Genomic DNA, 25,973 nt, shown 5'->3' with positions numbered 1-25,973 from the left:
ATTAGCCTTCCATTTGTCTTTTTCTGAATCGTAATTCACCGGGGCTTCGGTGGAGAGCCTCTCTCTCTCTCTCTGCTTTTATCCTTTAGTGTCAGTCTTCTCTCCCCTTAATCCCTCCACCACCCCCCCCCAGCTGAAATGCTGAGGTGTTGCTTCCTTGGTGTGGGATGCAGGGAACCAGAGAGGCCCTACAGTCGTGATGGACCTACAGGCCATGTTTCTCATTTCAAAGATTCTCCCGCATCTGATCTGTATTGGTGTCGAACTAGCTCTACACTGACACCTGTTGGCCACAGAGAAGAAACTGCTGCTTATATCACCCCAGAATAACAGAGGCTTCAATGATATATACAAATACAGTACTAGCTGGTAGAAAAACATTTTGTTTACAGTCTATGGAATCGGAAATTACTGTATTTTCTGGCACCTTTTACAAAAGTCAGACAAAACATTTGAATTTGACACTTTTTTAATTTGAGTCCCTATCTGGATTTCGATCAGATCTGTAGGCAGAGGTCAGATGTGTGCAAAGGATCATGTTAACTCCAGTTGAAGCAGAAAGGTAGTAATTCTCTTTTAGTTTTCCGGTTTATCCTTACTGGACTGACAGCAGGGGTCTGAGTAGAGATGTCCTTCAATGTTGTCCCCACTCACGGCTAAAACCAAACACACACAGAGGTCCTGTCAAAACCAGTCACTTCACTTCAATTTGTCAGGGTTGGTCAGGGACATCAGTGCCAGCTCATGTCTAACCCCTCCTTCCGTCCTCCCTCCACCTCTCCCCTATAGTCCACACCTGCATGTTTGCCTCTCCCCCCACTCTTTCCTCCGATCCCTCCTTACCTCTCTCCCCATTTCCTTCCACTACCTCCCTCCCTTGTTATCCCTTCTCACCTCTCCCTCCCCCGTTTCCCTCCACTTCCTCCCTCTTCATCCATCTCACCTTTATCCTCCTCACCTCTTCCTCCCTCCTCCATCACATTCTCCTGGCTGTTGTTGGCTGAGGTCATGGGTGTGGTTTTGGGTGTGTCTGTAGGGCTGCTCTGCCCTTCCCAGATCACTCTGTCTGCAGATTGGAGACGCTGGAGGGGTGAAGTCTTCTGGTCTCCGGGACTGAAGGACTGGGAGCCCAGCTTTCGATGGGAGCCCAGCTTTCGACGGCCCCCCAAACCTGAACGCAGCGGCAGCCCACACAGCCCTCCCGCCTGGTCAGAGTCACCCAGAGAGGTGGCATGTCGCAGGGGGGAGGGGGAGACGGGGGCACTGCGGGGGTCTGGAGGAGAGAAGAAAGAACAGATGGGAACGATGTAACGGAGATAGAATACAGGGGACAGTGAGGGAGAGAAAGAGACGTATGAGTAGTAGTATCAGTACAAATGACTCATGTACAGATTCGTGTATAATAGTGTCTGTGGTCTCTCACGAGTTGTTGTTCTGTCTGTCTGTCTTGTATAGTCTCACCAGAACCAGCAGCAGTCTGTGGGTCTGGTGGGTCGTCTGCACTGTCAGCCAGGTTCTCTATACTGCCAGCAGCGTAGAACAGAGCACGTCCCTCTCTCCCTCCTCCTCCTTTAGGCTTAATCAGCTTCTTCATCCTGTCTGCTATCCAGTTGGACTTCCTACAGAGATGGAGGAGGAAAGGAAGGAAGGAGACATAGTGAAGGAGATCAAGATCAATAAGAAGTGAGGGAGATGGAGAGAGTGGGTGGAGGGGATGACGACAAAAAGAGGGATTTGGCCTTGATCTGTGTCTGCATCCAAACGAATTGCAAGAGTCCAGAAGAAACGCTGGAACCATCTTTACAGCGGGGCATCAGCCTCCACAGCCCCAATCTTAACAGCACATCATTGACTTCAATGGACAACATGTGTGTGTGTGTCTTTACTTGGCCTTGATGGGTGTAGGCATGCTGGGGTCCAGGACTCTGTACTGATCCATGATCTTCTCCACCAGCTTCTGTTTCTCTCTACGCAGCTCACCCATCTTCTCCCTGGAGAGAGGAGAAAGAAAAGAGATGAGAAGTTAGGCGAAAATAGAATCATATTTACATTTGTGTGTGTGTACTGACTCTCTCTCTGCTGTGTGTGTGTGTACTGACTGGTACTCTCTCTGCTGTGTGTGTGTACTGACTGGTACTCTCTGCTGTGTGTGTGTGTACTGACTGGTACTCTCTCTGCTGTGTGTGTGTGTGTACTGACTTGTACTCTCTCTGCTGTGTGTGTGTGTGTGTACTGACTGGTACTCTCTCTGCTGTGTGTGTACTGACTGGTACTCTCTCTGCTGTGTGTGTGTGTGTACTGACTGGTACTCTCTCTGTGTGTGTGTGTGTGTGTGTGTGTGTGTGTGTGTGTGTGTGTGTGTGTGTGTGTGTGTGTGTGGTGTGTGTGTGTGTGTGTGTGTGTGTGTGTGTGTGTGTGTGTGTGTGTGTGTGTGTGTGTGTGTGTGTGTGTACTGACTGGTACTCTCTGCTGGGTGTGTGTGTGTACTGACTGGTACTCTCTCTGCTGTGTGTGTGTGTACTGACTGGTACTCTCTCTGCTGTGTGTGTACTGACTGGTACTCTCTCTGCTGTGTGTGTGTGTGTACTGACTGGTACTCTCTCTGCTGTGTGTGTGTGTGTACTGACTTGTACTCTCTCTGCTGTGTGTGTGTGTGTACTGACTAGTACTCTCTCTGCTGTGTGTGTGTGTGTGTACTGACTGGTACTCTCTCTGCTGTGTGTGTACTAACTGGTACTCTCTGCTGTGTGTGTGTGTGTACTGACTGGTACTCTCTCTGCTGTGTGTGTGTGTGTGTGTGTGTGTGTGTGTGTGTGTGTGTGTGTGTGTGTGTGTGTGTGTGTGTGTGTGTGTGTGTGTGTGTGTGTGTGTGTGTGTGTGTGTGTGTACTGACTGGTACTCTCTCTGCTGTGTGTGTGTGTACTGAGTGGTACTCTCTCTGCTGTGTGTGTGTGTGTACTGACTGGTACTCTCTCTGCTGTGTGTGTGTGTGTGTGTGTGTGTGTGTGTGTGTGTGTGTGTGTGTGTGTGTGTGTGTGTGTGTACTGACTGGTACTCTCTCTGCTGTGTGTGTGTGTGTGTGTGTGTACTGACTGGTACTCTCTCTGCTGTGAGTGTGTGTGTGTGTGTGTGTACTGACTGCTACTCTCTCTGCTGTGAGTGTGTGTATGTGTAGAGTGTGTGTGGGAGGAGTGTGTGTGTGTGTGTGTGTGTGTGTGTGTGTGTGTGTGTGTGTGTGTGTGTGTGTGTGTGTGTGTGTGTGTGTGTGTGTGTGTGTGTGTGTGTGTGTGTGTGTGTGTGTGTGTGTGTGTGTGTGTGTACTGACTGGTACTCTCTGCTGTGTGTGTGTGTGTGTGTGTGTGTGTGTGTGTGTGTGTGTGTGTGTGTGTGTGTGTGTGTGTGTGTGTGTGTGTGTGTGTGTGTGTGTGTGTGTGTGTGTGTGTGTGTGTGTGTGTGTGTACTGACTGGTACTCTCTCTGCTGTGTGTGTGTGTGTGTACTGACTGGTACTCTCTCTGCTGTGAGTGTGTGTGTGTACTGACTGGTACTCTCTCTGCTGTGAGTGTGTGTGTGTGTAGAGTGTGTGTGGGAGGAGTGTGTGTGTGTGTGTACTGACTGGTATTCTCTCTGCTGTGAGTGGTGCTGGTCCTTGCGCTCCAGGCTCTGCTCCATCAGGTCTCTGTTGTGATTGGTCAGACTCTGGTTCTGCTCCAACAGGTGACGGTTCTCCTCCTCCATGTTCCCCTTCAGCTGGGTCAGCAGCTACACACAGGTTTCAGAATTATTTATAGTAAACAAGGTAAAGTGTGTGTGTGGTCTAACTTAAATATACTTTTGTGTTCCAAAAGTCATCACAAGGATAGTAAAACAAGGACAATTTGACAATGTGGACATTTTGCCGGTCCCTAAAAGCAACAATGCTATTTTGTGCTCAGGGTTTAGGGTACAATTAGGGTTAGGGTTAGTTTTAGGGTTAGGGGAAATAAAATAAAAACTCCCTTCCTCCTGACCTGGTACTGGTTGGTGAGGCGGTCAGTGCAGAGCTCCAGTCTCTGGTTGTTCTCCCTCAGAGAGTTGATCTCTCCCTCCAGCCTGGTCCTCTCCAGCTGGGCAGCACTCAGCTCACCCCGCAGCATCGAGCCCTGAGCCAGCAGCTCACTCTGTACCTGAGCTGACTCCCTCTGCACGCCCTGCAGCCTGGGAGAACAGAACAACACAACCAGATAGGATCAGATCAGACAGGCCGACAGACAAGAGACAGAAAACCAAGGAATTACTTGACAAAATAAGACAGTGATACAGCAACTCAGGCTATTTGTCAGTCATACAACCAACTGCTTGGTGTCGGTCTGAATAGATCAGGAATGAACTGAATAGATCAGGGATGACATGAATAGAACAGGGACAAACTGAATAGAATAAGGACAAATTGAATAGAACAGGGATGAAATTAATAGAACAAGGACAAACTGAATAGATCAGGAATTAACTGAATAGATCAGAGAATAACTGAATATATGTCAGGCATAGGTGTATAGGTGGCAGGGAAGTCAGGTGCAGGAGAGTCAAACGGAGTGTAAAATGGAGTCTTTTAATAAAGTCCACGTAACATGCTTCATAACACTAAAATGTACATACATCAACAAACATGGGTACGAGGACCCGACGCGCACCTATAGAACTACACTGACAATAAAACAATCTCTGACAAAGACACGAGGGGAAACAGAGGGTTAAATACACAACAAGTAATGAATGGGATTGAAAACAGGTGTGTGGGAAGACAAGACAAAACCAATGGAAAATGAAAAATGGATCAATGATGGCTAGAAGACAGGTGACGTCGAACGCCGAGCACCGCCCGAACAAGGAGAGACAACGACTTCGGCAGAAGTCGTGACAATATATCAGGAATGAACTGAATAGATAAGGGATGAACTGAATAGATCAGGGATGAAATTAAATTAATAGATCAAGGACAAACTGAATAGATCAGGTATGAACTGAATAGATCGGGGATGAACTGAATAGATCACGAAAGAACTGAATAGATCAGGGATTAACTGAATAGATCAGGAAAGAACTGAATAGATCAGGGATGAACTGAATAGATCAGGGAAGAACTGAATAGATCAGGAATTAACTGAATAGATCAGGGATGCACTAAATAGATCAGGGATTAACTAAATAGATCAGGAATGAACTGAATAGATAAGGGATGAACTGAATAGATCAGGGATGAAATTAAATTAATAGAACAAGGACAAACTGAATAGATCAGGAATGAACTGAATAGAACAAGGACAAACTGAATAGATCAGGAAAGAACTGAATAGATCAGGGATGAACTGAATAGATCAGGAATTAACTGAATAGATCAGGAATTAACTGAATAGATCAGGGACTAACTAAATAGATCAGGAATTAACTGAATAAATCAGGGATGAACTAAATAGATCAGGAATTAACTGAATAAATAAGGGATTAACTGAATAGATCAGGGATTAAATTAAATTAATAGAACAAGGACAAACTGAATAGATCAGGGATGAACTGAATAGATCAGGGATGAACTGAATAGATCAGGAATTAACTGAATAGATCAGGAATGAACTGAATAGATCAGGGATGAAATTAAATTAATAGAACAAGGACAAACTGAATAGATCAGGAATGAACTGAATAGAACAAGGACAAACTGAATAGATCAGGAAAGAACTGAATAGATCAGGGATGAACTGAATAGATCAGGGATGAACTGAATAGATCAGGAATTAACTGAATAGATCAGGGACTAACTAAATAGATCAGGAATGAACTGAATAGATAAGGGATGAACTGAATAGATCAGGAATGAACTGAATAGATCGGGGATGAACTGAATAGAACAAGGACAAACTGAATAGATCAGGAAAGAACTGAATAGATCAGGAATGAACTGAATAGATCGGGGATGAACTGAATAGAACAAGGACAAACTGAATAGATCAGGAAAGAACTGAATAGATCAGGGATGAACTGAATAGATCAGGGATGAACTGAATAGATCAGGGATGAACTGAATAGATCAGGAATTAACTGAATAAATCAGGGATGAACTAAATAGATCAGGAATTAACTGAATAGATAAGGGATGAACTGAATAGATCAGGGATTAAATTAATAGAACAAGGACAAACTGAATAGATCAGGAATGAACTGAATAGATCAGGAATGAACTGAATAGATCGGGGATGAACTGAATAGAACAAGGACAAACTGAATAGATCAGGAAAGAACTGAATAGATCAGGGATGAACTGAATAGATCAGGGATGAACTGAATAGATCAGGGATGAACTGAATAGATCAGGAATTAACTGAATAAATCAGGGATGAACTAAATAGATCAGGAATTAACTGAATAGATAAGGGATGAACTGAATAGATCAGGGATTAAATTAATAGAACAAAGACAAACTGAATAGATCAGGAATGAACTGAATAGATCAGGGACTAACTAAATAGATCAGGAATTAACTGAATAAATCAGGGATGAACTAAATAGATCAGGAATTAACTGAATAGATAAGGGATTAACTGAATAGATCGGGGATGAACTGAATAGATCAGGGATGAACTGAATAGAACAAGAACAAACTGAATAGATCAGGGATGAACTGAATAGATCAGGGATGAACTGAATAGATCAGGAAAGAACTGAATAGATCAGGGATGAACTGAATAGATCAGGGATTAAATTAATAGAACAAGGACAAACTGAATAGATCAGGAATGAACTGAATAGATCAGGAATGAACTGAATAGATCGGGGATGAACTGAATAGAACAAGGACAAACTGAATAGATCAGGAAAGAACTGAATAGATCAGGGATGAACTGAATAGATCAGGGATGAACTGAATAGATCAGGGATGAACTGAATAGATCAGGAATTAACTGAATAAATCAGGGATGAACTAAATAGATCAGGAATTAACTGAATAGATAAGGGATGAACTGAATAGATCAGGGATTAAATTAATAGAACAAGGACAAACTGAATAGATTAGGAATGAACTGAATAGATCAGGGACTAACTAAATAGATCAGGAATTAACTGAATAAATCAGGGATGAACTAAATAGATCAGGAATTAACTGAATAGATAAGGGATTAACTGAATAGATCGGGGATGAACTGAATAGATCAGGGATGAACTGAATAGAACAAGAACAAACTGAATAGATTAGGAATTAACTGAATAGATCAGGAATTAACTGAATAGATCAGGGACTAACTAAATAGATCAGGGATTAACTGAATATATCAGGGATGAACTGAATAGATCAGGGATGAACTGAATAGATCAGGGATGAACTGAATAGATCAGGGATGAACTGAATAGATCAGGGATGAACTGAATAGATCAGGAAAGAACTGAATAGATCAGGGATGAACTGAATAGATCAGGGATGAACTGAATAGATCAGGAAAGAACTGAATAGATCAGGGATGAACTGAATAGATCAGGAAAGAACTGAATAGATCAGGGATGAACTGAATAGATCAGGAAAGAACTGAATAGATCAGGGATGAACTGAATAGATCAGGGACGAACTGAATAGATCAGGAATGTACTGAATAGATCAGGGACGAACTGAATAGATCAGGGATGAACTGAATAGAACAAGAACAAACTAAATAGATCTGGAATGAACTGAATAGATCAGGGATGAACTAAATAGATCAGGAATGAACTGAATAGATCAGGAATGAACTGAATAGATTGGGGATGAACTGAATAGATCAGGGACGAACTGAATAGATCAGGAATTAACTGAATAGATCAGGGATTAACTGAATAGAACAAGAACAAACTAAATAGATCTGGAATTAACTGAATAGATCAGGAAAGAACTGAATAGATCAGGGATGAACTGAATAGATCAGGGATGAACTGAATAGATCAGGGATGAACTGAATAGATCAGGAATGAACTGAATAGATCAGGGATGAACTGAATAGATATGGGATGAACTGAATAGATCAGGGATGAACTGAATAGATCAGGGATGAACTGAATAGATCAGGAATTAACTGAATAGATCAGGGATGAACTGAATAGAACAAGAACAAACTAAATAGATCAGGAATGAACTGAATAGATCAGGGACAAACTGAATAGATCAGGAATTAACTGAATAGATCAGGAAAGAACTGAATAGAACAAGAACAAACTGAATAGATCAGGAATTAACTGAATAGATCAGGAATTAACTGAATAGATCAGGGATGAAATTAAATTAATAGAACAAGGACAAACTGAATAGATCAGGAATGAACTGAATAGAACAAGGACAAACTGAATGGATCAGGAAAGAACTGAATAGATCAGGAAAGAACTGAATAGAACAAGAACAAACTGAATAGATAAGGGATGAACTGAATAGATCAGGGATGAAGTGAATAGAACAAGAACAGACTGAATAGATCAGGGATGAACTGAATAGATCAGGGATGAACTGAATAGATAAGGGATGAACTGAATAGATCAGGGATGAACTGAATAGATCAGGGGTGAACTGAATAGATCAGGAATGAACTGAATAGATCAGGGACGAACTGAATAGATCAGGAATTAACTGAATAGATCAGGAATTAACTGAATAGATCAGGAATTAACTGAATAGATCAGGAATTAACTGAATAGATCAGGAATTAACTGAATAGATCAGGGACTAACTAAATAGATCAGGAATTAACTGAATAGATCAGGGATGAACTGAATAGATCAGGGATGAACTGAATAGATCAGGAAAGAACTGAATAGATAAGGGATGAACTGAATAGATCAGGGATGAACTGAATAGATCAGGAATGAACTGAATAGATCAGGGACGAACTGAATAGATCAGGAATTAACTGAATAGATCAGGGATGAACTGAATAGAACAAGAACAAACTAAATAGATCTGGAATGAACTGAATAGATCAGGGATGAACTAAATAGATCAGGAATGAACTGAATAGATCAGGAATTAACTGAATAGATCGGGGATGAACTGAATAGAACAAGAACAAACTAAATAGATCTGGAATGAACTGAATAGATCAGGGATGAACTAAATAGATCAGTAATGAACTGAATAGATCAGGAATTAACTGAATAGATCGGGGATGAACTGAATAGAACAAGGACAAACTGAATAGATCAGGGACTAACTAAATAGATCAGGAAAGAACTGAATAGATAAGGGATGAACTGAATAGATCAGGGATGAACTGAATAGATCAGGGACGAACTGAATAGATCAGGAATTAACTGAATAGATCAGGGATGAACTGAATAGATCAGGGACGAACTGAATAGATCAGGAATTAACTGAATAGATCAGGGATGAACTGAATAGAACAAGAACAAACTGAATAGATCAGGAAAGAACTGAATAGAACAAGAACAAACTGAATAGATCAGGAATTAACTGAATAGATCAGGAATTAACTGAATAGATCAGGAATTAACTGAATAGAACAAGAACAAACTAAATAGATCTGGAATGAACTGAATAGATCAGGGATGAACTAAATAGATCAGGAATGAACTGAATAGATCAGGGATGAACTGAATAGATCAGGAATTAACTGAATAGTTCAGGAATGAACTGAATAGAACAAGAAGTTATATTACATGAAACAAGTTGAAGAGAATAAGTGATGACGGAGCAGTTAGTTGTTTGACTGAGAGGGTGTTTTTTTTACCTCTCATAATCCTCTTTCAGTCTCTCTAGTTCTCTTTCTCTCTCCGCTTTCTTCTGCACCTCTCCCTCCATCTTCTCTCTTTCCATCTTCATCTCTGTTTCTTTCTCCTCCAGATGGGATTTGAGGCCCAGGAGCTCCTGATACCTGGAGTTATGAACATTGCTATGACTTATACTTAAACACTCATTAAGGTGTCATGACTAATTTCATAAACGTTATTTTATCAGGGTTTTTCTCACAAGTCAGTTTACAGTGTATTCAATGGTATATGAAATTACAATCAGACTGGTTTCATAAAGTTAACAATGCCTTATGTATACTTCTTTACATAAAGTGTTACTTTGTGTTCACTACCTTCCTTCTAGCTCCCTACCTTCCCTCCGGCTCCCTACCTTCCCTCCGGCTCCCTACCTTCCCTCCGGCTCCCTACCTTCCCTCCGGCTCCCTACCTTCCCTCCAGCTCCCTACCTTCCCTCCAGCTCCCTACCTTCCCTCCAGCTCCCTGTACTGTGTCTCCAGGTTACGGTTGTTGCTCCTCAGGTCAGAGTGTCTATCCAGCAGCTCCTCTAGCTCCACCTCCTGCCTCTGCTGCAACATTGTCATTCGCTCCTGGTCCCTCCTCAGCCCCTCCGTCCTGGCCAATGACTCCTCATGTTCCCTGGCCCACACCTTAGACTCCGCCTCCAGAGCAGCACACCTGGCCTCGCTCTCGCTGCACCTCGCCAACACTGCTGCATGCTGGAAGCTCAGGGCCGCCTGGTCCACCTGGGAGGGGGGGGGGGGGGGGGTGTTGGAAACCAAACACTGTGACTCTGAGACAGTTGACAGTACTACAGTCTGAAGTGGCGAGAGGTAACAGTTTCAGTATAATAACTATATAAAACAATAGTAGCTGTATGATACCTGTAGCTGAGTGTTGAGTGTCTGCAGCTTGGTGCAGGTCTCCTGCAGGCTGATGGAGTGATGATGCAGGGTGTCTATCTGCTCCCTCAGGTGGCTACCGGCTGACTGGGACTGAGACAGCTGGCATAGCAACACCTCCCGCTCCGCACCCACCGCTGCATTCTGAGGGGGTGGTGAGAAAGAGATGATTTGACTAGAGAATGTTGACAATCACATGACTAGTTGTCACAGCATATCTCAGCAGATTAGAATCTGTCAGGTGAACACACACAGACACACACCTCCCTCTCCTAACCCACCGCTGCATTCTGAGAGGGAGGTGAGTTGATTACAAAGAGTTGATTACAAATATGTGATGAGGGTATAAGCAGAATATTCTTCCTAGAGAGGTACACTGGGGGACACGGTACGGTCCACTGTAGCTAGCTTCTGTTATCTAGGACATATGATTTGGCACAGCAATTATAAAAAAGTCTAATAACAACGACAGGTGAACACACACCTCTCTCTCCAGGTCTATCAGTCTTTCACTCAGAGACCAGTCCGTCTTCTCTACTCCAGCTTTTGTGGTCGTAGGGAGGTCGTGGCCCTCCTTTGATTGGGCATCTTTAGCCTCTGGGTGCTCTAATGTGAGTGTGTCTGAGGATGTAGCCTGCTGTGTGTTAGCAGGGCTTTCTGGTGGGATATTAGCAGGGACAGCATCTCTCTCCCGCTTCTCTGAAAGAAGGTCAGCAGTAACTGTCTTCAGTTCCGCCTCTGCCCTTTCCAACTCCTGCTTCAGCCGTGCAGCCTCATTGGACAGTTTTTGAGACTGCACCTTCTCATTGGCTAGCTCCTGTGGGAAAAGGAGAGGATGAAAACTTGTTTCTAGGCTCAAGGCACACACACACATACACACACACACACACATACACACACCTGAGTCAGAGATCTGATTTTATCCTGGGCTTCTGTGTTCAGCTCTTTAAGCTCCTGGCTCTCCTTCTCCAGACCCTGTAGCCGAGTACCGAGCTCCTGCTCCAGGTCCTGTAGTTGAGCACAGAGCTCCTTGGATTGAGACAGCTCCTGAAACACATGCCTACAGAGACAGAGAGATCAACTAGGTCAGACCCATAATATGGTAATAGTACAGAAACACACTGTATGTACATGGAGGGGACTGTTCTGCTACCTCTATTTTAAATTAATTGTGTGTGTGTGTGTGTGTGTGTGTGTGTGTGTGTGTGTGTGTGTGTGTGTGTGTGTGTGTGTGTGTGTGTGTGTGTGTGTGTGTGTGTGTGTGTGTGTGAGCGCGCGTGTGCGTGCAGCTTCAGGTGTTTGTGTATCACCTGTGCTCTGTCTCCAGACTGCAGGCCCTCTGGTTGCTGTGTTCCAGGGCTGATGCTGTACTCTGTAGCTGCTGCCTCAGCCTGGCCACCTCCCTCTCCCTCTGCCTCTGCTCCTTTCGTTGGCTGTCCAGCTCGCCCTGGCACGCCTCCTTCTCCTGCTCCAATCGCAAGGCCTCCAGCAGAGCCTGGTCCCGCCCCCGGGTCAGAGACTCCACCTCTAGTGCTACCTCGCGAAGCTCCGCCTCTAGCTCCTCCTCATTGCGCCGTGAGGATTCCAGACTCCTCCCCTGGCGCTCTAGCTCCGCCCTCAGAGCTTGGGTAGTCAGCTCCAATTGGTTACCCTGTCAAACAAGGTAGCGTTCAGGATCACAGTATTCAGTGACATTGTGTAATCTAGTCCTGATCTTTCTGTTGGTAGTAATGTGTGTGTTTTGCAGCAGTGGCACCTTGCGTTGGGCAGTGCGTAGGGTGTCCACAGAGCTACGGAGGGTCTCTCTCTCTCTCTCCAGCGTGGCTCGCTCCCCCTCCAGAGTAGCGATGACCGAGGTCTGCATCCGCTGCAGCTCAGCCTGGCTCCGCAGACGACATAGCTCCTCCTCCATCTCCAGGCGCTCCCCCTGTAGCACCTAACACACACCAGAGAGGAATGATGTGGAAGGGACAGAGGGACCGACTATCTGACAGACAGACTACAGTAAGGAGGACTAGGAAGACGATGGTACTCTATGGAAGACGATGGTACTCTATGGAAGACTATGGTACTCTATGGAAGACTATGGTACTCTATGGAAGACTATGGTACTCTATGGAAGACTATGGTACTCTATGGAAGACTATGGTACTCTATGGAAGACTATGGTACTCTATGGAAGACTATGGTACTCTATGGAAGACTATGGTACTCTATGGAAGACTATGGTACTCTATTGAAGACTATGGTACTCTATGGAAGACGATGGTACTCTATGGAAGACTATGGTACTCTATGGAAGACTATGGTACTCTATGGAAGACTATGGTACTCTATTGAAGACTATGGTACTCTATGGAAGACGATGGTACTCTATGGAAGACTACGGTACTCTATGGAAGACGATGGTACTCTATTGAAGACTATGGTACTCTATGGAAGACGATGGTACTCTATGGAAGACTATGGTACTCTATTGAAGACTATGGTACTCTATGGAAGACTATGGTACTCTATGGAAGACTATGGGACTCTATTGAAGACTATGGGACACTATGGAAGACGATGGTACTCTATGGAAGACTATGGTACTCTATGGAAGACGATGGTACTCTATGGAAGACTATGGATGGATGGACAAGGGATTGAGTAACTGTCTATGACAGCTGCAATGTGAAGGAATAAAGCCCTATTTGTCTGGTACATGAAACTACTGGCAGAGTAATGATTTTTTCGTGATTGGTTCCATACCTCTATCTGTCTCCTAGCCTCCGCCAGGCTCTCTGAAGCCTTCCTCAGTCTCTGGCCCTCGGCCTCCAATAGCACCAGTCTCTGCTCAGCCTCCCAGGCTTTCCTGCTCTGCTCCCCCAGCTTGGAGCGCAGGTCCAGGGCTACAGACACCTGCTTGTCAGCCTCCTCCAGGGCCTGCTGGAGCTCAGAGGCCAAGCGCTCCACTTCAGGCCCAGGGAACACACACACGTCTTTTTCACTGAGTTCCACTGACTTTTCTTTGTCTTCTCTCTCCTTTGTTTTTGGTAGTTTCTCTTCTTCAGTGGCTGGGCTGGGGTCTTGTATCTCTTTCCGGTCAATATCTGCCTTCCCAAGATCTTCTTCCTTCTCATTTGTAACATGTTTTATCTCTCTCTCTATCTTCTCACATTCTGCTTCTTCTTCTCTCTTTTTGGGTTTCAGCACCTGATCCTCTGCTTCCACCTCTCTCTCTTCAGGATGGAGCAGTTCTGCCCCAACTCCAGCTTCTCTTTGGGTTCTAATGATGTTGGCTCCCCTTTCACTGTCCAACCCTCTCCGGGCAGTACCCTCCCCTTCTCCTCTTGAGGACTCAGAACCTTGGACTCCCCTCTCCTCCTTCTCTCCTCTCTCCTCCTTCTCTCCCCTCTCCTCCTTCTCTCCTTCTTCCTCAATACTTTGACGCTTTGTCAACAGCAGTTCCAAGCTCTTTTTCAAAGTGGCATTTTCATTCTTGACATTCTGAAACTGAGAGTGGAGAGGAAGGTAGACAATGACAAGAACAGTTAATGTGTCAGACGACACAGTGAGGTCACATCTAGATACATGTCAGACGACACAGTGAGGTCACATCTAGATACATGTCGGACGACACAGTGAGGTCACATCTAGATACATGTCGGACGACACAGTGAGGTCACATCTAGATACATGTCGGACGACACAGTGAGGTCACATCTAGATACAGTGCCTTCGGAAAGTATTCAGACCCCTTGACTTTTTCCACATTTTGTTACATTACAGCCTTATTCTAAAATGGATTGAATACTTTTTTCCCCTCATAAATCTACACACAATACCCCATAGTGACAAAGAAAAAACAGGTGTTTTGATATTTTTGCAAATGTATTAAAAAAATTTTAAAAAATGAAATACCACATTTATAGAAGTATTAAGACCCTTTACTCAGTGCATTGTTGAAGCATCTTTGGTAGTGATTGCAGCCTTGAGTCTCCTTGGGTATGATGCCAGAAATGTTCGAATGGGTTCAAGTCCAGGCTCTGGCTGGGCCACTCAAGGACATTCAGGGACTTGTCCCAAATCCACTCCTGTGTTGTCTTGGCTGTGTGCTTAGGGTTGTTGTCCTTCACCCCAGTCTGAGGTCCTGAGCGCTCTGGAGCAGGTTTCATTAAGGATCTCTCTGTACTTTGCTCCGTTCATCTTTCCCTCGATCCTGACTAGTCTCCCAGTCCCTGCCGCTGAAAAACACCCCCACAGCATGATGCTACCACCAACATGCTTCACTGTACGGATGGTGCCAGGTTTCCTCCAGATGTGACACTTGATTCTTGTTTCTCATGGTCTGACAGGCTGACTACATCGCTCACGTCGCCTGCGCCTGCACTCGTGTCGCAGAATAAATTTAGAAATCTATGTTATTCAATTATTGCACCCACACTACTCGCGCCCGCCAACGAGCGTCTGCGTTTCCAAGGGGTAAAATAGAAGTCAGTTCTATTTCTGACAAAGATCGCGCTGCATGTCCTGCCTCTCCCATCTCCAATCAAGATGTATAAACCTCTCAAGGATGATCAATGGAAACAGGATGCACCTGAGCTCAATTTCGAGTCTCATAGCAAAGGGTCTGAATACTTATGTAAATAAGGTATTTCTGTTTGGTTTTTTTGAAACATTTCTAAAAACCTGTTTTCGCTTTGTCATTATGGGGTATTGATGTAGATTGTGTAGATTGATGAATTTAAATTGAATTCATTTTAGAATAAGGCTGTAACAGAATGTGGGAAAAGGGAAGGGGTCTGAATACTTTCTGAATGCCCTGTAAACGTCACTGTAACGGTTTAATGACCCACATGATGAATAGCGTTCTCTTAAACCTAAATACTTTTGTTAGCCTCCTAATGCCTAGGCTTTAGCTCAGAGGGTTAACACAGTCGGTCACATCAGCTCACCTCTCTTAGCATATTCTGATGTTCTGCCTCGAGACAGGCCAGCTCCTCCCTCACCTCCGGCAAATCAGCTTCCTGCAAAATATATTAGACAATTGAATCCTCCAATAGCAGTGCCCTTAGCCTGGACACTAATACAAGTACTTGCAAGCCACAAGGCTCCCTGTGTAGTCTCATTCTTCTTTACTGTTCCTTGCTACTGTTGCCTTTGCCTGCCCCCTGGAGGTTTAACCTAGACTCAATCCATTTTGATAGATCGACTCTCGTGACCCTTACCCTCTGACCCCTGAACTCCTGTTCGGACTGCAGGTCCTCCAGGCGTCTTCTCAGCTCAGCGTTCTCATTCTCAGCTCCCAGAAGCCTCAGTGACGATGCCTCGCCCACCTCCACACTCAGAGGCTTCAGATCTGAGAGAGAATGAGAGAGAGAGGGAGGGATATATATTTCATTGCTTTGGCAACAGTGGTACCATTCATGCCATTAAAGCTTATTTGAATTTGAATTAGAGAGGAGGGGTCGTTGACAATAATCAAATTAATTTAGCTGAAAAGACACACAACAGACAGGCAGACTGACTGACCAATCTCTTCTCTTAGCTCCACTCTTAGCCCAGCCTCCTCGTCAGACTCCACCTCCAATTGGTGGAAATGTGGAGCCGCTGTCATCGTGCCTGTATTGTTGTTGTTATGTCTAAGCTCCTGTCTAAGCTCCGCCTCCAGGCCCATATTCATCTCTAACAGCTCATCGACCCTCTGCCTCTCAGTATCCCGCTCCTACACACACACAGACACCAACAAATTAGGGGAAATATCTACGTGAGACCGGCCAGCAGATACCAAATTTCTTACTTGTGATTCAGAAACACATTACCACACACACATTACCATCATTACCTACCCCCTCCAGGTCTATGAGTCTTCGTCGCAGCAGTAGATTGTCTCTCTCCAGCTCACGTAGGCTCGAGCAGCGTTGTCGTGTGTCCGCCAGCTGCTCCTCCAGCAGGACCCGGGTCTCCTGCAGTGCCACACACAGCTGCTGCTGCTCCTATGGGGGGCACCATACAGAGACGGGACAGAGACGCAGAGAGAGACGGGGACAGGGGATAGAGACAGAGACGGGGGATAGAGACAGAGACGGGGGATAGAGACAGGGGACAGAGATGCAGAGAGAGACGGGGACAGGGGATCGAGACAGGGGACAGAAACGGAGACGGGGGACAGGGGATAGAGACAGAGACAGGGGATAGAGACAGAGACGGGGGATAGAGACGGGGGACAGAGACAGAGATGGGGGATAGAGACAGAGACGGGGGATAGAGACAGGGGACAGAGACGGGGACAGGGGATAGAGACAGGGGACAGAGACAGGGGATAGAGACAGAGACAGGGGATAGAGACAGAGATGGGGGATAGAGACAGAGACGGGGGATAGAGACAGAGACGGGGGATAGAGACAGAGACGGGGGATAGAGACAGAGACGGGGGATAGAGACAGAGACGGGGGATAGAGACAGAGACGGGGGATAGAGACAGAGACGGGGGATAGAGACAGAGACGGGGGATAGAGACAGAGATGGGGGATAGAGACAGAGACGGGGGATAGAGACAGAGATGGGGGATAGAGACAGAGACGGGGGATAGAGACAGAGACGGGGGATAGAGACAGAGACGGGGGATAGAGACAGAGATGGGGGATAGAGACAGAGACGGGGGATAGAGACAGGGGACAGAGACGGGGGATAGAGACAGAGACGGGGGATAGAGACAGAGACGGGGGATAGAGACAGAGACGGGGGATAGAGACAGAGACGGGGGATAGAGACAGAGACGGGGGATAGAGACAGAGATGGGGGATAGAGACAGAGACAGGGGATAGAGACAGAGACGGGGGATAGAGACAGGGGACAGAGACGGGGGATAGAGACAGAGACGGGGGATAGAGACAGAGACGGGGGATAGAGACAGAGACGGGGGATAGAGACAGAGACGGGGGATAGAGACAGAGACGGGGGATAGAGACAGGGGACAGAGACGGGGACAGGGGATAGAGACAGGGGACAGAGACAGGGGATAGAGACAGAGACAGGGGACAGAGACGCAGAGAGAGACGGGAGAGGGGATAGAGACAGAGACGGGGGACAGGGACAGAGACAGGGGATGGAGACAGAGACAGGGGATAGAGACAGAGACAGGGGATAGAGACAGAGACGCAGAAAGACGGGGACAGGGGATAGAGACAGAGACAGGGGACAGAGACAGGGGACAGAGACGCAGAGAGAGACGGGACAGGGGATAGAGACAGAGACGGGGGATAGAGTCAGAGACGGGGGATAGAGACAGAGACGGGGGATAGAGACAGAGACGGGGGATAGAGACGGGGACAGGGGATAGAGACAGGGGACATAGACAGGGGATAGAGACGGGGGATAGAGACAGAGACGGGGGATAGAGACAGAGACGGGGGATAGAGACAGAGACGGGGGATAGAGACAGGGGACAGAGACGGGGACAGGGGATAGAGACAGGGGACAGAGACAGGGGATAGAGACAGAGACAGGGGACAGAGACGCAGAGAGAGACGGGAGAGGGGATAGAGACAGAGACGGGGGACAGGGACAGAGACAGGGGATGGAGACAGAGACAGGGGATAGAGACAGAGACAGGGGATAGAGACAGAGACGCAGAAAGACGGGGACAGGGGATAGAGACAGAGACAGGGGACAGAGACAGGGGACAGAGACGCAGAGAGAGACGGGACAGGGGATAGAGACAGAGACGGGGGATAGAGTCAGAGACAGGGACAGGGAATAGAAACAGAGAGAGATGGGGACAGGGGATAGAGAGAGCGAAAGAGACAGGGGACAGAGACAGGGACAGGGGATAGAGAAAGAGAAAGAGTCAGAGACAGGGACAGGGAATAGAGAGAGAGACCGGGGATAGAGAAAGAAACAGAGACCGGGGATAGAGACAGAGACAGGAGATAGAGACAGAGACAGGGGATAGAGACAGAGACAAAGATAGAGAGGGGATAGACACAGAGACAGGGGATAGAGACAGAGACGGGATAGACACAGAGACAGGGGATAGACACATAGACATAGAGGATAGAGACAGACAGGGGACAGAGAAGGAGACATGAGATAGGGACAGGGGACAGAAACAGGAGATAGGGACAGAGACAGACAGGGGACAGAGACAGAGACAGGTAACAGCATTCAATGTCCCAGTAGAAAAACAGGGCATAGCACCTACAATACCTAGCACCAATACTACAGGTATGTACAGATCTGAAGAAACTGCAAAGTATTATCACTATTGAGGGAGCTCACCTACTGTAAGCCCATCTGCAAACACAGAGGGAAGTAGCTAGGGGGAAGGGGCTGAGGGTTGTTTTGGGAATGGGCCAACCATCAGCTGAGTGTGGCTACAGTTGACGGTAGAGGTGGTGTGGTATCTTCAATTGTGCCTGTGTGTGGCAACAGTGTGTGGTGTATTGGTGGCGATACCTTCAGTAGAGTCTCTGTGTACTAAACAGTGTGTGTACTAAACAGTGTGTGGTGTATAGGTGTAGAAACCCTCAATAGTGTCTCTGTGTACTAAACAGTGTGTAGTGTATTGGTGGAGATACCTTCAGTTGTGTGCGAGTGACTTCCAGGCTGCGTAGTCTATGAGTGCAGCTCTGTACTTCTGTCTGCAGCTGCTCGGCTCTGCCTGCACGGTCACGAAGACAGTCCAGCTCGTCACGCAACGCTCGCATTCCCCGCACCTCACCCTGAAGACTGCGGTTCTGCCCAACACACACAAGATAGAGGTGAGGTTAGAGGAGGACAAAAGTAGCAGAAAGTTCTGGTCCAGTTACTGGTAGTGATACCAGAGAAAATCTTACCTCTTTCTGAAGTTTCTTCAGCTGCTCGTCCATAGTTTGTACTTCCTGCTTGTGATCCAATAGTTGATCCCCTTTGTCTTCCCTTTAGAAACAGACGTCATTATTGCAATAGTATTGTACTACTAAACTACAGACACCTCTTACAGAATAGTCCTCTTCCAATTTAAAAACCTTAAACACACACTTGTCTTTGTATTCCCTAGAAATGGACGACATACTGTATGTAGTTCTAACAGTTACCAGACATCTCTCAAAGAAAAGTCTTCCTCCAACTTAAAAACATTTTGATGCACACACTGACATGACGGTTTCACACACACAAGCATACACACACGTCTTACAGTTCTTGTTTGAGGCGTCGTAGTTTGGCCCTGCTGTCTGCTAGCTGGACAGCCAGACCCTGGGGCTGCTCGTCAACGTGACCACCCCGGGTTGCCATGACAGACTCAGCCTGCTGGACCTCACTCTTCCAACACAACTCTGCTATCCTCTGAGAGAGAGGGCGGAGGGAGAGACAGAAGGAAAAAGAGAGACGGAGAGAGATGATAGGAAGGTGATGAAATCAGGATCAGGTTCTGTGTGAATCTCGGAGAGGAAGAAACCCTTAGAGCTTTTTAAATCAGGTTTGACACAGTGATGCTTTCATTTGGAATACACTCTCCTATAGAGGCTGAAAGGCCTGGTTTCATCATTCAATTCCTCTTTGTTGTTCTGGACCTATTTGTGAGTATTTGTCTGTGTACCTCCAGGTGTGTGTCCCTCTGTGCCAGCAGGCCTTGGATCTGTCTGGCCATAGAGCCAAACAGCACCTGTAGCTCCACCCCCTCCAGCCCTCCCAGCTCCTCCCACTGCAGCGGCAGCACCGCTCTGGGGTCCTGGGTCACCTGCAGGGACAACAGTTTCTTACCTCTCTATGGTAATAACAGTATGTGACTGAGCATTCCAGCACAAAATGGCTGACGTGGTGAACGTTAATAGTGGATATGAATAAATGAGTAGGGAACTGAACTGACCTCCTGGATACAGTTGGCAATGGCAGTTTGAGTCTCGATGTCCAGCGACTGGATTTGCTGTATGAATGTTTCCTTCCTCTCACACTGTTGTTGATCAACAAAGAGTAGTCAGTAAAGTTGGCTCAGTGTGTGTGTGTGTGTGTGTGTGTGTGTGTGTGTGTGTGTGTGTGTGTGTGTGTGTGTGTGTGTGTGTGTGTGTGTGTGTGTGTGAGCGTGTGTGAGCGTGTGTGCGTGTGTGCGTGTGTGTGTGTGTGTGTGTGTGTGTGTGTGTGTGTGTGTGTGTGTGTGTGTGTGTGTGTGGGTGTGTGTGTGTGTGTGTGTGTGTGTGTGGGTGTATTTGTGTGTGTGTGCGTGAGCGTGTGCGTGTGCGTGAGCGTGTGCGTGTGTGTGTGCGTGTGTGTGTGTGTGTGTGTGTGTGTGTGTGTATTTGTGTGTGTGTGTGTATTTGTGTGTGTGTGTGAGCATGTGTGTGTGTGTGTGTGTGTGTGAGAGAGAGAGAGACATCACCTGTACAGCACATCCCAGTAAAAGCAGGAGCAATCTCCTCAACTCCTCCACTGCTGCCTCTAAAGACACAGATACCACTCTTATGACTCTCTTGTTCCCATCATACTCTCATAGACAAAATAGGAGCCCAATCAGAGATTCTGTACTTTCAACTGGCTCTTTTCACCTGTTAGGGGGTCTTGCCCCAGAATGGCAATGTTCGGAAGAGGCATCAGAATCAGCTGCTGTAGGTCTTCCTGTAGACAGAATCAGAGGGAGAGCTCGAAAGGATTCAAAGATTTATTTATTGAAATTTCCCTAACCACATTGCAGTTACTGTATTCAAATCAACATTGAAATGACAAAACCTTCCAGTTTAGTTCAGTTTAGAATATAAATACAGATGACATCAGAGGGGAATGTAGGCCAATTTGTTCATGTATGTTTCTACGTAGTACGATGACTATATTTAGTTATCAGGCACAAGCCCTGGTAGAGAGAAATTAGGCTGCAGTGACCACATGCTGCTGATGTTTTAAGGTTTCACAGCCCTGCCAGTGTGACCAGGAAACACGAAGCAAGAAGTGAAACCACAAAAAACTAAATGACATCGTAGCAACATCAGACAAGACGGAATTGTTGTCATGACAAACAGTCCTGTCAATAAATTGTATCCAAAACATTTCTGAATAAATCCCAGAATATTATTTGAAACTTGCTGGTGTCCCTCCCATGATGCTCCACTGTTCAGAGGGTTTGAATGACTTATCAAAAGCAGGAACTCAAACATTGAAGACTCATGTTTTTGTGTGTTTTGTACATTGTCTTGGACTAAAGTTCATTTCTCGCAGAGATTTTCCTGGATGTCTCCCTAGGCTCATGTCTGGACCTTGTGTGGTAAATTACTCTGAGATGTGATTGTGTATCAAACAAAATCATGACACAAATACCAATACCTGGTAGAAGGCCCTGAGGTGTCGGTTGAGGATGGAGAAGTTCTGGACTCGGAGCATCTGGTCATCTCTCCCACTGCGGTACAAATGCTCCAGCTTGGGGTTGGGGTCTCTGGGAATGACAGACAGACAGACAGACAGACAGACAGACAGACAGACAGACAGACAGACAGACAGAGTGGGGATTGAGCCAGTGTGCACGTCTACTTGTGCCATAAAAGCTCTCACCTCTTGGCAGAGGTAACTATCCCAGCCCAGTATTTCACCAGCTATAATACCTTTGATCAGGTAAAGTAAAATAAATGTATTACATTGAATCCTTCAGTATACACTACATGCTATGGAATGTGTACTTCCTGTTTGTGACACAAAGGTGTGAACTTACATGACCCTCATGACCTCGTTGAGAAAGATCCCATTGGTCAGCCTCAGGTAGCGGTCATGGGAATTCTGGGACTTAGAGTTCACCTCCATGTACTGGTTGAAGAGCATGACATTCTCCTCCCTGTCCACTACACCATCAAAGAGCTGTACCTGAGGGAGGGGGCATCCTATTAGGGCCTTTAATTCAATCCGTACTGGTGAAGATCCGTTTTATAGCGCGATCAACAATTAATGTCGGGGAGACTGCATTCACAGTAAACGCTGTATACACTATATATTCAAAAGTATGTGGACGCCCCTTCAAATTAGTGGTTTTGGCTATTTTAGCCACACCCATTGCTGACAGGTGTATAAAATTGAGCACACAGCCATGCAATCTTCATAGACAAACATTGGCAGTAGAATGGCCTTACTGAAGAGCTCAGTGACTTTTAACATTGCACCGTCATCAGAAGCTATCTTTCCAAAAAGTCAGTTTGTAAAACTTCTGCCCTGCTAGAGCTGCCCCGGTCAACTGCAAGTGTTGTTATTGTGAAGTGGGAATGTCTAGGCACAACAACGGCTCAGCCGCAAAGTGGTAGACCACACAAGCTCACAGAATGGAACCGCCGAGTGCTGAAGCACGTAGAAATGGTCTGTCCTAGTTGCAACACTCACTACAGAGTTCTAAACTGTCTCTGGAAGCAACGTCAGCACAAGAACTGTTCGTCGGGAGCTTCATGAAATGGGTTTCCATGGCTGAGCAGCAGCACACAAACCTAAGATCACCATGCGCATCGAACAACTTGGGGATGAATTGGAACGCAGACTAGACTGCGAGCCAGGCCTAATCGCCCAACATCAGTGCTCGACCTCACAGCAATGTTCCAACCTCTAGTGGAAAGACTTCCCAGTAGAGTGGAGGCTGTTATAGCAGCAAAGGGGGGACCAACTTGACGAGCATACTTTTGGTCATGTAGTGTATGTTGGCTCAATCGGAAATGACCTTTAAATGTGAACCGCGCCACAACACAGATATTCTGCGCTACGGATTCAAGCCCTAAATTCTATCAAAACATAATAAACAGTGCCTTCGGAAAATATTCAGATCCCTTGAATTTTTCCACATTTTGTTACGTTACAGCCTTATTCTAAAGTGGATTAAATAAATAAAAATCCTCATCAATCTACACACAATACAACATAATGATAAACGAAACAGGTCTTTTGAAATGTTTACAAATATATTAAAAATTAAAAACAGATACATTATTTAAATAAGTATTCAGACCCTTTGCTTTGAGACTCGAAATTGAGCTCAGGTGCATCCTGTTTCCATTGATTGCCCTTGAGATGTTTATTCAATTTGATTGGAGTCCAACTGTGGTAAATTCAATTGATTGTACATGATTTGGAAAGGCACACACCTGTCTATATAAGGTCCCACCATTGACAGTGCATGTCAGAGCAAAAACCAAGCAATGAGGGCAAAGGAATTGTCCATAGAGCTCAGAGACAGGAATGTGTTGAGGCACAGATCTGCGGAAGGGTTCCAAAACATTTCTGAAGGTCCCCAAGAACACAGTGGCCTCCATCATTCTTAAATGGAAGATGTTTTACTCTTCCTAAAGCTAGCTGCCCGGCCAAACTGAGCAATCGGGGGAGAAGGGCCTTGGTCAGGGAGGTGACTAAGAACCCTATGGTCACTCTGACAGAGCTCCAGAGGTCCTCTGTGGAGATGGAAGAACTTTCCAGAAGGACAACCATCTCTGCAGTACTCCACCAATCAGGCCTTTGTGGTAGAGTGGCCAGACAGAAGCTACACCTCAGTAAAAGGCACATAACAGCCCGCTTGGAGTTTGCCAAAAGGCACCTAAAAACTCTGACCATGAGAATCAAGATCCTCTGGTCTGAAACCAAGATTGAACTCTTTGGCCTGAATGCCAAGTGTCACGTCTGGAGGAAACCTGGCACCACTCCTACAGTGAAGCATGGTGGTGGCAATATCATGCTGTGGGGATGTTTTTTAGTGGCAGGGAGACTAGTCAGGGTCAAGGCAAAGATGAACGGAGCAAAGTACAGAGAGATCCTTGATAAAAACCTACTCCAGAGCGCTCAGGAGACCTCAGATTGGGGCAAAGGTTTACCTTCCAACAGGACAACGACCCTAAGCACACAGCCAAGACAACACGCGAGTGGCTTCGGGACAAGTCTCTGAATGTCCTTGAGTGGCCCAGCCAGAGCCATGACTTAAACCCGATCGAACATCTCTTTAGAGACCTGGAAATAGCTGTGCAGCAACGCTCCCCGTCCAACCTGGCAGAGCTGAGAAGGTCTGCAGAGAAGAATGGGAGAAACTCCCCAAATACAGATGTGCCAAGCTTGTAGTGTCATACCCAAGAAGACTCGGTCTGAATACTTACGTAAATGGGTTTTGGATTTTGAATAAATTAGTAAGAATTTCTAAAAACCTGTTTTTGCTTTGTCATTGTGGGGCATTGTGAATAGATTGATGAGGGGGGGGGAAACAACTTATTCCATTTTAGTATAAGTCTGTAACTTAACAAAATGCGGTAAAAGTCAAGGGGACTGAACACATTCCGAAGGCACTGTACAACCTAAATAATGTATATGGAGACCACATGGGGATCACTGCAAACAGAGAAAACTGCTATCTGGAATCTGTGGTGTAGATCAATGAAACCCGAGATGGTCATATTTTACTGAGAAATAAATAAGAAAGGGAATAGGAAGTCACAGATATACAGGTTAAACAACAAGATACATTCTATGAGCCATTGTAGAGAAAGCTGTGAAAAGGAGAAGTTTGAGAACTAAGTGTTGTTTGCTGTTGTGACAAAAGTTATGACAGGCATTTACATCTGATTCAAGTTCAACCCATTCGTGTTGTTATAACTTTTGTAAATAAAGAGTTATACATTATTTACAAAATGCATAATCTCATGTGTTTTTAAATTTACACGTCGTTTATTTACAGGATTTGTATGTATTGATACTCCATAAAAGCAAAACAACAGCAATAGGCTATGTGTTTTTATATGTTATAAAAGACTATCATCTTCACGTATATCTAGGTCTACTACTATAGCATCTGAAAGTGATTTAAATAAGCTTTGACACATACCCAAGTCACCAACGCACTTTCCATGAATTCTTCTAGAATGTCCATTATGTTAGAGTCCATGGTGTCGCATAAATAATTTACAAACTTCTATAAAAAATATAAATAAAATATATCCTACATTATTAAAGCAATTTTACTAAATACTGAATCCATTGTGTTCGTCATTTCAGTTCCCCTCCCTCTCTCTTCCTCTATCTCAATTTTTCAGTTAGTGCTGGTGGTAAGCACATTGCAAAACCACACCGGAATTTCTTAACGAACACATTTCATTAGTGCTTTAGGCCTACCCGGAACAATCACCACCTTTACCAGTGAGTTTGTTTCCAGAAAAGAAAGTCGCTCAATGACAAATGAGTAGGTGGTTTGAGATGGATGGAAAATATTAGATACTTTGTGCGCACTGGGGTTCCTTGCCTAGACGTTTGTAACAATGTTTATATTACAATTCACTTATTCAGTTGTTTGTAGCCTATGCATCCGATTGATCAAGATATACTACAAACAAGTTCGAAATGTTCAATTCAGTAGGTTGGT

The 25,973-nt window shown here is 45.4% G+C and overlaps 1 protein-coding gene across 2 annotated transcripts; it reads right to left on the bottom strand.

Moving 5' to 3' along the window:
- Positions 1 to 451: 451 nt before the first annotated feature.
- ccdc88b (coiled-coil domain containing 88B) lies at positions 452 to 25,652 on the bottom strand. Of its 2 annotated transcripts, none has more exons than XM_064955134.1 (28): positions 25,440 to 25,652; positions 22,317 to 22,465; positions 21,935 to 22,043; positions 21,166 to 21,235; positions 21,000 to 21,058; positions 20,493 to 20,576; positions 20,223 to 20,363; positions 19,821 to 19,969; positions 19,480 to 19,561; positions 19,222 to 19,380; positions 16,492 to 16,638; positions 16,175 to 16,367; positions 15,871 to 16,001; positions 15,598 to 15,669; positions 13,412 to 14,155; positions 12,417 to 12,596; positions 11,971 to 12,311; positions 11,561 to 11,720; positions 11,145 to 11,477; positions 10,643 to 10,804; positions 10,227 to 10,504; positions 9,740 to 9,883; positions 4,010 to 4,196; positions 3,616 to 3,761; positions 1,887 to 1,991; positions 1,462 to 1,619; positions 944 to 1,273; positions 452 to 656 (listed from the first exon to the last, which is right to left on the bottom strand). In XM_064955134.1, exons 1-28 carry the CDS (start codon positions 25,497 to 25,499, stop codon positions 577 to 579), a joined length of 4,953 nt encoding a protein of 1,650 aa, XP_064811206.1. In that variant the 5' UTR covers positions 25,500 to 25,652; the 3' UTR covers positions 452 to 576. The 2 variants fall into 2 exon arrangements, with proteins under 2 accessions (XP_064811206.1, XP_064811207.1); XM_064955135.1 differs by having other exon boundaries at positions 959 to 1,273.
- Between the last annotated feature and the right edge of the window lie 321 nt (positions 25,653 to 25,973).

This window comes from Oncorhynchus masou, chromosome 32 (assembly GCF_036934945.1).
Source record: "Oncorhynchus masou masou isolate Uvic2021 chromosome 32, UVic_Omas_1.1, whole genome shotgun sequence".
NCBI lineage: Eukaryota > Metazoa > Chordata > Actinopteri > Salmoniformes > Salmonidae > Oncorhynchus > Oncorhynchus masou.
This window is presented reverse-complemented; position numbering and strand designations above follow the sequence as displayed.